The sequence below is a fragment of the Sarcophilus harrisii genome, chromosome 2 (assembly GCF_902635505.1).
Source record: "Sarcophilus harrisii chromosome 2, mSarHar1.11, whole genome shotgun sequence".
Taxonomy (NCBI): Eukaryota; Metazoa; Chordata; class Mammalia; order Dasyuromorphia; family Dasyuridae; genus Sarcophilus; species Sarcophilus harrisii.
The window spans coordinates 18120507-18133165 of record NC_045427.1 but is presented as its reverse complement, the minus strand read 5'-3'; the positions used below and the strand labels follow the sequence as shown (position 1 = coordinate 18133165).

The window sequence follows — 12659 nt, the reverse complement described above, 5'->3', positions numbered from 1 at the left end:
CCCCTCCCCTCTCTGCTTCCTTGGGGCTTTTCCCCCCCGGGTGACCCAGCGAGCTAACACCCAGTCTGCGGCCTGATTGCTTGTGAATAACGAACAGTAGCCCTGCCCATATCTATCTCTAGATCTATGGAGGAGTAGATTTAGAGATAGATATAGAAAGTCCGTTTTTCCGAACTGTGGGGAACTTGCCACCCAAGGGCGAGGGGTGCGCTCGGTTGTTTTTTGTGCTTTTTTGGTTTTTGGTCTTTTTTTTTTTTTTTTTTTTTTTTTGATCTTTGCTTTAACACTCAGACTCTTTGTAATAGACCTTTATTGAGCAGACCTTAAGTAGGAAGCAAACGTGAACGCGGGCACGAGAACGCGCTCTCTGAACAGCCTCTCTCAGACTATGTTTAAAAAAAAAAATAAAAAGACCTTTGGCCCAGCGGCAGCATCGGCGACAGAAAGCTGAGGCTTTCCGAGATCTGGCAAGAAGTGTCAATGACTGACCCGAGGCGTATTCTCCAGAGCGGAGCTCCACGAGGGGCCCCTCCCGCCCCTGCGGCTTGTCTGAGAACGCAGCATTCTGGGAGCAAGGGATGGAGTAGTTTACTTTTGGAGGAGAAGGGGGGTGGAGACAGGGTTTTGTGAGTTCCTAGACGGCTCTTCTGTAACGTTCCGCGTGGGCTGGAAACGGGAGGGTGAGTTAGGAGAGGAGGCGGGGCCTTGGGCTCTGGTTTTTGCTTCAGGGGTGGTGGCGGCGTGGTGGGGATGGTGTAGACCCGCTTTCCTGGGAGCCACACCGGCTTTTCCGAGCTTAGCTGAGATGTGACAGCTTTTTTTCCGCCCCCCCCCCCCTTTTCCTCCCCCCAAAGCAGACCTCGCCACACCGCGTCACTCGCGTGTTCTATTTCCCGTGATGCCTTCTGGGACCTCTTCTCAGTTCTGGCCACCTACGAGTCGTCTCGATTTAGGTTTTTGATGACTTCGGCTCCTCCTCCTCCCCCTCCCGGTGCAGGGCTGGAGAACGGACCTCACTGCCCAGCCCCCCTCCCATTCTGCAGTGGCAATGCCCATTACGTGGCAAAATAAGACCGCTCAGGCCCCGCCCCCGGGCAGGATTCCTGGTGGGAGGGGTAATCAGTAGCTGATTTCAATTATCCCGGTCCCAGCCTAGCCCCATTGCATTTCAATTCTGTGAGAACAAAGACTTAGAGCCTCATTAGACCTTCAAGGTCATATCTTGGTCCGGTCCCGTCACTTTACACCTGGGGAAACTGAGGCTCTGAGAAATGAAGGCCCTCCCTCCAATGAGGATCTGTACCCAGATCCTCTGATATCTAACCCAACCGGCGCTTCTGCTGCCTACTGTAAAGTTCCGCTTCCCCGCCGGCTTGAAATGGGAGGGTGAGTTAGGAGAGGAGGGGGCTTGGGCTCTGGTTTTTACTTCCGGGGTGATGGCTTTGTGGGATGGTGTAGACTCGTTTTCCTGGGAGCCACACCTGGTTTTCTGGCCTCGCTATTCCACATGGCGTGGATTCCATAGTATCGCTAGCATTTCCTGAGGTAGCTTCTGGGCCCATTTCTCAGTTATGGCCACCCAGGAATTGTCCTTCAAGACCCCCCTTCTTTTCATTTTCCTCTCTGCCTTGCCTTCCCACCACCCCCCTCTCCGATGGGCTCCATCCCGACTGGGACGAAGGAATTGAATTATTGAATGGGATAGATTGAATTATTAAGATTTGAGAGGGCAGTGAGGGAGATCCACGGAAGGTGAGGGGGCTGCTGAGGGTGGGGTTCTGAGGGCTCTCTGGCCTTAGGTCCTCCCCAGAGATCCCTTGAGAGGACCGGAATTGGCTGAGCCCCCGCCCTTCCCCCACCCTGACAGATCCTTCCCCCTTCCCATTTCTGCCCTTGCTTGGGGTCTTTGGGGATAAAAAAAAAAAAGTCGGTCACCTGATGGTAAGTGGTTTTGCCTTTTTTTTTTTTTCCTTCATCTTAAAAAGCCAGGCCTTGAGAGGCTTAGCTTGAGGTCCCCAGGGACTGAGCCCCAAGCCGTTTACTTTGGGAGGCTAACTTTCTGGAGTTTTTTTTGCAGGAATAGCGGGGAGTATGGCCACCCTGCTCCACGATGCTGTAATGAATCCAGCTGAAGGTAACGTGTCCCCACCCTGGGGAAGGGGGAGACTGGAGCAAGGTCCGACAGCTTGGAGGGAGGAATAGTTAAGGGAGACCAAGAACAAACCCCAAAGTTTATTTTCTCGCAGGGATCCTTAAGTAAAAATAAGGTGGTTAATTACTGAGGCAGGTAGGTGATGCGGGAAGGCCAGAGTTCAAATAGGGCATGAGACACTCGCTAGCTGTGTGATCCTGGCCAAGGCACCTAGCTCTGCCTCAGTTTCCTCATCCGTTACAGGGATTCACCACCACCTACCTCACAGAGTTGTTGTGAAGATCAAATGATCAAAATATGCATAAAGCACTTGGTTGATCAAATGATCAAACTATTGATAAAACACTTAGTTTGTGCCTGACAAGTAATAGGTGCTAAATAAATGCTTATTCCCTTCCCTTTTCTTATTTCAATGTGATCCCATCTGTGTTCTCAGGGCTATGATTCTGAGAAACACCAAAGGGGCTTCTTTCTGGAGGAGGTAAAGTTCTTCCAAGGTCAGTGGTCAGACCTCAGTTACCTGAATTGGTTGAATGGTGAAATGGAAAGGACCTGAGTTCCAAACTAGACTCTTGGCTGTATAATCTGGGCAAGTCACTTAAGTTCTAGGCAACTTTCACACAGGTTCTTAATTTAGGGCCCAGGAACTGGTTTTTAAAAACATTTTGCTAACAATATAGGATAGGGGAAGAGGGCCATAATGAGAAACAAGATTAGGAATCCCTAGTCTGAGACTCTATAAAGAATCTAGAAGATGCAGAGATCTGGTCTCTATTTGGTGATGGTACCAACTGTAATGAGTTATAGAATCATAGGAGTCCTAGAAAGGATCTTAGAGGTCATCAAATCCAGTCTCTTCCCATTATATGGATAAGAAAACTGAGAGCCAGACTGGTTCAGAAGCATACAAAGAGGTTGTGTGTGGGTGTAGGGGGCTGGGTTGGGAATTAAATCCAGATCTTCTGAACACAAATTCAGCCATGCTGCCTTGCTTTTTTGATTCACTGGATTTAGAGCATTAATGACCGGTCATATAGTCCAACCCCTTTATAGATTGGGAAACTGAGCCCCAAGTCACCCTGATAGCAAGTGGTCACACTGGGAATACAGACTTGTGAATCCAACCCCGCTTTGTGCTTTGCTGACCCTGGAAGAGCATTAGGGGCAAAAAGAGGCTCCCGGACTTCTGTTGTCCAGTGGACCTTGGGTTCAGAGGGAATGTCTCCTAAAGGTATTAGAGGCCAAGGTCCTCCTGTTTCTCTGTTCCTGGACAGTGAGAGACCTTCCCTTGTTGGCCTTGGTGTTCAGCAGTGTTTCAGGGAAATGAAAGGGTTGATTTTAGTTGGATTTCCTCCCACTATCTAGGTTGAGACACCCTGGAAGAGCTGATTGTTTTTATTTGTAAAGTAAAAGCTAGAATGATGAGTAAGGACTTGGGGGGGGGGGGGGGGGAGTATGGGGAAGAAAGAGCCAGCTGCTTCCGATTTTGTAAACATCAGCTGTCTGAATCAGGGTGATGGTCTCAGAGAGCTTACAGCATTTCCTGAGTGCTCCTCGGACTGTAACTTCACCCGGGCAGGGCAGCCTTGGGGCCAGGAAAGATTGATTCCAGAAACATCAGCTATTGGATGGTCTTTTTTTCAAAACAAAACAAAACTCAGCCCTGTAAAGATTCCTTATAATCTGTTTGTATAAAGTTTCAGAAAGGAAAGATCAAAGATCAAAACTTATTGTACCTAATAGGGAAGTCAGACTCACTTTTTAAGGGAAGAAACAGAGTTCCATGGAGATGCAGCATTTGCCTAAAGTCATGTGGCTACGGGATGAGTGGCCAAGCTAGAATTTGCCCCCGGACCCTCTAACTGTGAATCCAGCACTGCCTTGCCATCTTATCCAACCCAGAGACCTCACTGCTCCTTAAGGAAACTCCCCTTGTCTAATTTTACTTTGGGATGTGTCCCTGCCCACCCCCCTTTCTAGTACCTGGGCTGCTACATGAACTCAGATTGTGGGTTTGGTTTTGAAAAAAACTTGAGATTTGTGGTCTTTTCTCTGTCACTGAGTTTAAGCATGGTCTCCTTTTTGCATATTTAATAACCAGCTTGAAGGAGCCTGGAATTAATTAATTAAGCCTTATTTCCAAGAGAGGGGACTAACGATTGAAGAGCTGCCTTGTGGAAGAGGGGTAACTCTTGTTCTGCTTGGGCCACAGGATCATAGTGTGGGGATTGAGTGGTCCAGAATTAAGATTAGTGGATGAAAGTTTCTAAGTTCCACATTAGGAAATTTTTCCTTATATCATTTGAGTGATTCAGTTCAGCCTTGATTAAGATTATTAAAAGAAGGCAACTCTAGTGGGTCCTGGGGAGGCTAAGATCGAAGGAGAAATGGTTCTTGCCCTCAAAGAGCTAATCCATAATAGGAAAGGGCTGGCTTGATCCTGTTGGTGAGTTCCGGAGCCTTTTGTTAGAGAGTCTACAGTTCCATTCTTCAGACTCTTTAAGAGCCCATCTGGGTCTGTGGAGGCTTTGAGGGCAAAAATGGAGCAGTTCCTGTCTTCAGGGAACTCGCATTGTAGAGAGCCTTTCTGTACTTCAGTTTCCTTATTTGTAAAATAGGCGTGATGATCCGCAAGGTCCCTTCTGGTTCTAGAGCTGTGATCCTAGATGACCTCTAAGATCTTGTGCATGACCTTTCATTAATTCCCCAAGCCAGCTCCCTCTTAAAGAATGTATTTTAGGGGCAGCTAGGGGGTGCTTTGGATAGAGCACCAGTCCTGAAGTCAGGAGGACCTGAGTTCAAATATAACCTCAGACACTTAACACTTCCCAACTGTGTGACTCTGGGCTAAGTCACTTAACCCAATTGCCTCAGCAAAAAAAAAAAAATTAAAAAAAAAATATATATATATATTTAATTAAACTTGGACCTAAGAGTATTCTCATAGGCCATTGAAACACTCTGTTAGGAGACAATCATCCTGTAGTTCATCAATAAGCATTTATTAAGCACCTACCACGAGTCGGGCACTGTCCTAATTGATACAGTCACAATAAGATGATGCTTATTTCCAAGGATTGGAAGTTTGGGGGGAGCCTGGGAAAAGCCACTTCAGATTTGGGTTGTTATAATGACGAGACTTCTCAGCAGCATTAGGAGTCGGGGTCCTTGTGTCCCCCTCTGGGAAGCTCCAGGAGCTGGTCAGGCCTTCTCTGAGAGCGGGGAGATCAGGCCATGTTACAGGAGACTTTAAGTTAATGAAAGTAGCTTGGGCGGGGGTGGGTGGGTAAGGCAGGGCTCCTTAACCTGGGGATTTCACTGGGGTGGGGAGAGAGTGACATTTTTATTTTTACTAACCTTTGGTTTCCTTTGTAATCTCCTGGATTTATTGTAAACCATGATTCCGAGAAGGGGCCCGAGGGGTCCGGGACATGAGAAAGGTTAAGAAGTCCTGGGCCGGGGCGGATCCGGAGGTGCCGGCCCCAGGCCCAGGCCGCTGAGAGCCGCGTCCCTGTCCCTGGGGTCTAACTTGCCTGTTTTTCTTTATGACCTGCCTCCTCCCGGCTGGCCGCCGTCTCCACCTGGATGCTGGACCATGGGCACCCTCTACTGCCAGTGGTGAAGCAGCGCATGCAGATGTACAACTCCCCTCACCATTCGGCTCTTCGATGTATCCGGGCCGTGTGGAGGAAAGAGGGCTTGGGCGCCTTCTACCGGAGCTACACCACCCAGCTCACCATGAACATCCCCTTCCAATCCATTCACTTTATTACCTATGAATTCCTTCAGGAACAGATGAACCCCCTCCGGGGCTATAACCCGCAGTCTCACATCCTTGCGGGGGGGCTGGCCGGAGCCATCGCCGCGGCCGCCACGACCCCCCTGGATGTCTGTAAGACTCTGCTCAACACTCAGGAAAACATGGCGCTCTCCCTGGCCAACGTGAGCGGACATCTGTCGGGCATGGCCAACGCCTTCCGGACGGTATACCAGCTCAGTGGCGTGGCTGGGTACTTTAAAGGTATCCAGGCGCGGATAATTTACCAGATGCCCTCCACGGCCATCTCCTGGTCAGTCTATGAGTTTTTCAAGTACTTCCTTACAAAGCACCGGACAGAAAAAACAACTCTGTACTAAAGGAACCGAATGTGGGGGAACAATTCCAGCATCTTATTTAACAAAGAAAGGATTCCCCCTCCCAGCCGCAGCCCTCTTTCCCCTACGCCCTGGGACCAAGATTTACGAGCTCCGTGATTCTTGCAGGGTATGTGCCACTGACAAGCCCCTCCCTGTGGCCGGCCTCGAGGGGGGGCTCTGCGCCCACCCGACGCCAGGGCGCGGATCCAAAATGGCGGCACTGGGGATTAGGGACAGATTTGAGTGGAAGAAAGATGAATGCCTTCCCCCTCCCTCTTCTTGCCTTTTGCCTCCCCTGCCAGAGGAACGAACGCGACTTCCTCTTCCCTAGAAATCCACAGAATAGGATTGGGGAGATCGAGGGGGGGGGGTCTGGATAGGTGGGAGTTTGCACTTCAGAGACTTAAGATGTCAAAGACAAATTAAATATATGTATATACAAGGTCCATTACGCAATATAAAAATAGATGGATAATGTTTATCCTTTATTTTTCTATTTAGAGTTGTATTTGTGTGTGTGTACGTGTATGTGTGTGGGTGGGAGAGTGTACAAATAGTATTACAGTTGAGATTTTAAAGCTTTTTTAAAAAATAAAACAAAGGGCTCAGTTTCTCCCATCATGATATATAATTAAGCACCGAAGCATCTTTACCCAACCTCCGGGGGGGGCCTGAAAGCCTAGAGGTTAGTCACCCTCTCTGCCCCCCATGGAAGTTTCACTTGAATGTATGTAATGTTGAGTTTGTACTTTGGAACTTTTTTTTTTTCTTAATGGGAAAAAAGTACCTTTTTTAAAAAAAAAAAAATCTGTAACCAAGAGGAAAAAAAATGACTACTTTGTCATTTTTTTTCTTTACAGACTTGGGGCGTTAAATTGGGAAGGGGTGTTAGAGACTGAGCTGTCTCCCTGCTTTTACAGATGAGGAAACAGACTGTGACTGCCTTTAGGGTTGGATGAATCTATTTCCAAGCCCCTGGAGAGCAAGCACTCCCTTCTCCTGTTTCCAATGGAGACTCCCATGTCCTTCAAGGCCCTCCCTGTAAGGAAGGCCATGGCCGAGCGGCCCCTGCCAATATCTCCAGATGGAAGATTTGTACTGGTGTGAGGGGGTTCGGCTTGTGTGTGTGTGTGTGTGTGTGTGTGTGTGTGTGTGTTTGTTTTTTGAAGTTCCAACCAGGGCCCTCCAAGACCCTTTCCCTGTGTCCTGAGGATCCTCCTCTTCCCCACCGGCTGAGGTGGATTGTTTCTAGTACAGAGGTGTGGCTGTGGGGCACATGGGCAGAGCAGCTTCTTGTTCTCTCCCCGACCCTTCATTTTCAGATCATTTTCCCTGTGGTAATTCTTAGGGTCTTGATCCTTCAGCCGCTGTGAGGAGGGATGAGAACCACCTTGCTAAAGCTCATCTCTGCTCTTCCATGCCTAGGAGGAGGTGCCAGAAAAGCATGTCTGTGTCCTCTGTGTGTGTGTGTGTGTGTGTGTGTGTATTTGGGGGGATCAGCTTCATAGATGATGAGGAAGAATTTGAGTTTCAGAGAGGGACAAGATCTTTGAGATGGTTTTTTAGCACTTAGATTACAAATGACTTAGATAGAGCCCTTCTAAGTTTTGTAGTGTGTCTTGAATGACAATCTCCTTAAAAAAAAAAATACAAACCTGTTTTTTTCCAACCCGTTGCTAGCTGCCAGACCTGAAAAGACTAATTTGCCCCTCTTCTCCTTGCCCAAGCGCCTGTAAGTCTCAGGCACTGGGCATTTCTCCTGGCAGAGACTCTGAAAGGGCCCCAGAGATGGCCACCAGTCACTTGTCCTTGGCCAGGGTGCCTCTGAGTTCTGACCTGGAAGTGGGGCTGATTTTTAGGGCTTTTTGAGAAACAGCGCCAGGGAGGTGTGAGTAGGCTTCAGGCAAGGGATGGCAATCTTGGCTTGGTGATGCCAGGGGCTTTTCCTCTGAAGCCAACCAGTTAGATCTGTCTGGAATTCATTCATTTATGGAGGTGGGAGAGGGCCCTCAGACCAATCTGTGTGACCTTGTTGTTAGATCCAGATAACTTGTGCCAGCCTTGGCAGAGCTCACGTGGGCTGGGCCATCAGACGGGTTGTACCAGGCGTGTTTCGCCCATGCCATGTTGGGCATCACGGGCATGGGGGAAGTGGGCAGCGGAAGGGTAGAATCTGCACAATCTAGAGCCAGGATTAATTTATTTTCTAAAATAGTTTCTCCTCCTCCTCCTCCTCCTTTCCCCTTGTCTTCCTCTACCTTCCAGCTGTTTCCTATCCCTCCTCAAACTTTCGCCTCAAGTGGTATTTACAAACTGGAATGCCCGCTTGTCTAGGCGAGGCTCTTTAGGGAAGGGACTTGCTTTTCAGGTCCCGAGCTCACCTTACTTTGCCTTGATTCATTAAGCAGCTAAAGTGCCTACTGGATGCGGGAATTCCAAGCCAGAAATGAAATCTTGTCTTCTCTTGGGGCCTGAAGTCCATCACTTAACCTTGAAGAGCACAGAGGGCCCTGGGCTTATGCTCGGCAAAATCTGTTGTCCTGTGCCTTGATTTCTGGTTTGAAGGAGCGAAGTCCAGGGTTCTACCTTCCTAAAATCAATTGCAATGGACAGGATAAACCTTCAGAACTTGATTCTTCCTCCCCGCTTACCCCAATTCCAACTTAACTGCCGGCTAACTTGCCTGCTTTTCCAATCTCTCTGTCATTGGAATGGACAGGATAAACCTTCAGAACTTGATTCTTCTTCCTCACTATCCCAGCTCCAACTTAACTGCCGGCTAACTTGCCCGCTTTTCAATCTCTCACTTTCATCGTACAATGCTAGAAACCACACGGGTCCAGCTTTCCCTCTGGGAGGCTGCCCGTCCTGCCCGGGACCACTGTGTTTGACTGGGGGTGAGGGGAAAGCATGACTTGGATTCTGTTTGGCCTGTGAAATCCAAATGTGTTTGCTGCTTCTGAAGTGCAAGAACACAAAATGTAATTTTTTTTTAAGGGAGCAAGAGTATTGTTTAAAAATTAAAACATTGTGATGGCTGCCTGTAGTTTGTATCAAATATTGTCCGACCCTCTTTTCTGATTGTTAAATCTGCTGTTTGAAGAAGGAATGGGGCAGATTGGGGGGCGGGGGGAAGGAGTGTGCATTGGTGTGTGGGATGTTTTGTTTCTCAAAATGCTGCTACAGTTGTATCACTGGAGCTGGAGGAAAAAATAAAGTATTGATACATCTGTGTCGTGTGCTGTGTGATGGGGGGGGGGGGGTGGGGAGAGGGGGGGCTGAGTGAGGAGCAGAAGCACTGCCCCGAGTGGATGAGTTAGGCTGGGATTTTGAGGAGGCTGAGGCTGGAGGGAGATGTACGGTTCCCTAGCCGTGGAGGGATATGTATATGGTACCCTAGCCGTGGAGCGTTATGTATGGTACTCTAGCTATGAAGTGGGGAGAGACCAGTGAGATCATCCAACTCATCCCTCTTTTACAAAGAAGGAAATCAGCTCAGAAGAATGATCACAGTGCAGAGATTTGTAGCTGGGAGAGACCTCAGTTCTTACAGAAAAGGAAACTGGGTCCACATTTGGTGTCGGGGCACACAAGTAGCAAGTATTGGAACCCAGGATTAGATGGCGTGCCCTTCCCCGTACTTGTCTCCCATAATGAGACATTTAGAGATTATCTAATCCTAACACTTTATGGGAAACTAAATGAGCTGAGGGATGATGGCACACCTCTGCTTCAGTTTCCTTGTGTAGGAGAGCAGGGATGACTGTCTACTTGGGTTGTATCAGAAGGGACATGGAAAGTGCTTTGTCAACTGCAGTGCCATGTCAGTGCTAGCCCTTGGTCTCATCCTTGAGGCTGGATGGGACTTCTGAGGTCACCTGACCGATGGGGAAATGGACCTGGAGGAGAGAAGGCTCCCAGAATCAGAGCTGGGTGGGACCTCAGAGGTCTAACCTTTTAATGCAGAGGAAAAAACACACCAGCTCTTATAGGGCACTGAGGTCACACAAGGAGGGGCAAAGGCAGGATCTGGACCCCAAATCATCCCAAGTTAGGGCTCGAATGCTGCTGCTTTAGACATGGAAACACCTTAACTCTCTATACAGACACAGAAATAAAAGTCCAGTCTCATTGATCTCAGCTGGAATGGCCTCAGATAACAGTCCGGTCTTCTTACCTGACAAAGCCGAGCTCTGGGAGGGTCACTGAGTCAGGGCTTTTAGGCTGGAAGAGACTTGGGTCCTGTCATTGATCAGGGAGCCAAGGCAATGGTAGGCCCTTGACCACCAAGGCTGCCAGCCTGCCCATGTCTGGCTCTTCAAGAGCTGCAGAAGGTAGATTGGTCAAAGGAAGAAAGTTGGGATGTGGAAGAGTCGGGCACTGGAATGGCTGTCCCAACGGAAGAAGGGAGGGAGAAAGGGAATAAGCATTTATTAAGCACCTACCTATTATGTACCAGGCACTCTGTGAAGAACTTTGTGAGTATTATCTCATCTGATCCTCACCACCATCCTATGAAGTAGGTACTGTTGTCCCCATTTTACAGCTGAGGAACTGAAGCAAAGATGGTTGAGTTACTTACCTAGGACCACTTAGCTAATAAGTATTAGGTAACATTTGAACTCTGGTCTCACTGACTCCTGGTCCAATCCTCTATCAGCTGTGCATTTAGCTGCCTGAACTAAGGAGTTTCTCAGGTCCCTTGGGACTCTGAGCCTCATAGTGAACATCTTAGAGAATATCCAGCTTCCTTTTTAAAAATCAGACAATGGCAGAGCCTTCAAAGGGGCCTTTTGTTAGCCAGAATGTAGTGTCAGCTGCCTTTGCAAGTGCTCATGGGCACAAAAGGCAGGCCAGCCCCATTCCAGGAGCCCAGGAGAAAAGGCAAAGCTCTCCTCCCTTACAGGAACCCAAATCTTCCCAGAGACCTCCTAATTTGAGGAGTGGAGGGCTCTTCCCTTCCAGGTCATCCAGTCTCTTCATTTTACAGAGGAAGACATTTGAAACCCCTGGCTTGGTAGGGGCAGCTCATAGTGGGCAGAGCTTTTGAGGCTTTTGAGAAGCAGCATGTTTAGGCACTAGATGTAATGGAGTTAAAACAACCTGTGCTTAGTAATAAAATATTTAATACATATTATGCTAAGTTCTTTATGAGTATTGTCTTGTTTCTTCCTCAATGATCCTTAAAATCAGGTCCTATTCTCATTTTCAAATGAGGAAACTGAGGCAAACATTAAATTTGCCCAGATTAAGTGTCTGAGGTAGCATTTGAACAAAGGTCTTTTTACCTCCTGGCCCATTGCATCCCCTAGTGGTTTGTTTCTAGCTTTCTAGCTGTGTGACCCTGGAGAAGACTCTCCACCTTTTGAGTTTTCATCTTATCTGTAAAGAGAGATTAGTAGTACCTGGAATATCTGTCTTATCAGATAGTCAGGAGTCTCACCGGGACCTCAGATCTATAGAACTCATTGTCCTTCTCACAGCAGGCCAATGTTTATCTAATTCTAACCACTTAAGTTTATTAAGATAATGTGGGGCCGAAGCTCATTTGGGAGGAGGGACAAGGTCTTTCTAGGACTGATTGGAGAAGGGCCAGACCATTTTGTCCATGGACAGATTGACCAAGGACCAGCAACCCTAAGCTCAGGTCTAAGATTCCACCTGAAATTGATGGCAGGAGTGGGAAGAAGTGCTGGTCCAAATGCTAGGTGCCTACTGCGTGCTCACTGCTGTGAGGGATCCCCCTGCTCCTCTCCTCCAAGACTTTAAAATCTAATTGGGGAATTGAATAAATTTAGAAGTAATGATAGCCCAAAATCACTGATGAGAATGGTACGATATTCAGGGAAAGGAGAGAATATGTTGAAATGTACAGAATTGGAAGAGGACTTTGAACTTGTCTATTCCAACTTCATTTAACAGATGAGGAAACTGAGGTGCAGAAAAAAGCATTGGCCAGAGCCAGGTTTGGACCCGGGAGGCTACAAACCCAGCATTCACTTTTCTGAGCAGAGCGGAAGTTTCTCAGGGTCTTAGAGTTGGTGGGGACCTCAAAGGTCATCTGTTGTAAGCCAGGACCATGGTGTCAGAGCTCCCCCTCATTGGATGGATGAGAAAATTAAGGGCCAGTTTTCTGTCTGAGGTCACACAGGTAGTAATAGCCAGCATTAGAATCCAGGTACAAGAATTCCAAATCCTTTATTCCACAATACTGTGCTGCCTTCTCCATTAAATAATTATTAAAATAATAAATAAACTATTAATAGAATAAAAACTCTATTAGTATTAATATTAATTTAATATTAATATTAAAGTGCCTATTGTAAGCCAAGAAATGTACCGGCACAATCAATAAACTTTAAGCACCTAC

At 47.8% G+C, this 12659-nt stretch overlaps 1 protein-coding gene across 2 annotated transcripts in view; it reads left to right on the top strand.

Annotated features, from left to right (window-relative positions):
* The window catches only part of SLC25A37 (solute carrier family 25 member 37), a 45571-nt gene extending 36052 nt beyond the window's left edge, over positions 1-9519 (top strand). The window contains exons 1-3 of one of the 2 annotated variants that reach the window (XM_023495304.2): positions 41-680; positions 2078-2134; positions 5769-9519. In XM_023495304.2, coding sequence (XP_023351072.2) covers positions 2092-2134; positions 5769-6289 — 564 coding nt within the window. In that variant the 5' untranslated portion in view covers positions 41-680; positions 2078-2091 and the 3' untranslated portion in view covers positions 6290-9519. Of the gene's footprint in view, positions 1-40; positions 681-2077; positions 2135-5768 lie in introns of those variants that run through there. The other variant, XM_031949658.1, reaches the window with a different exon arrangement.
* Positions 9520-12659: the final 3140 nt, after the last annotated feature.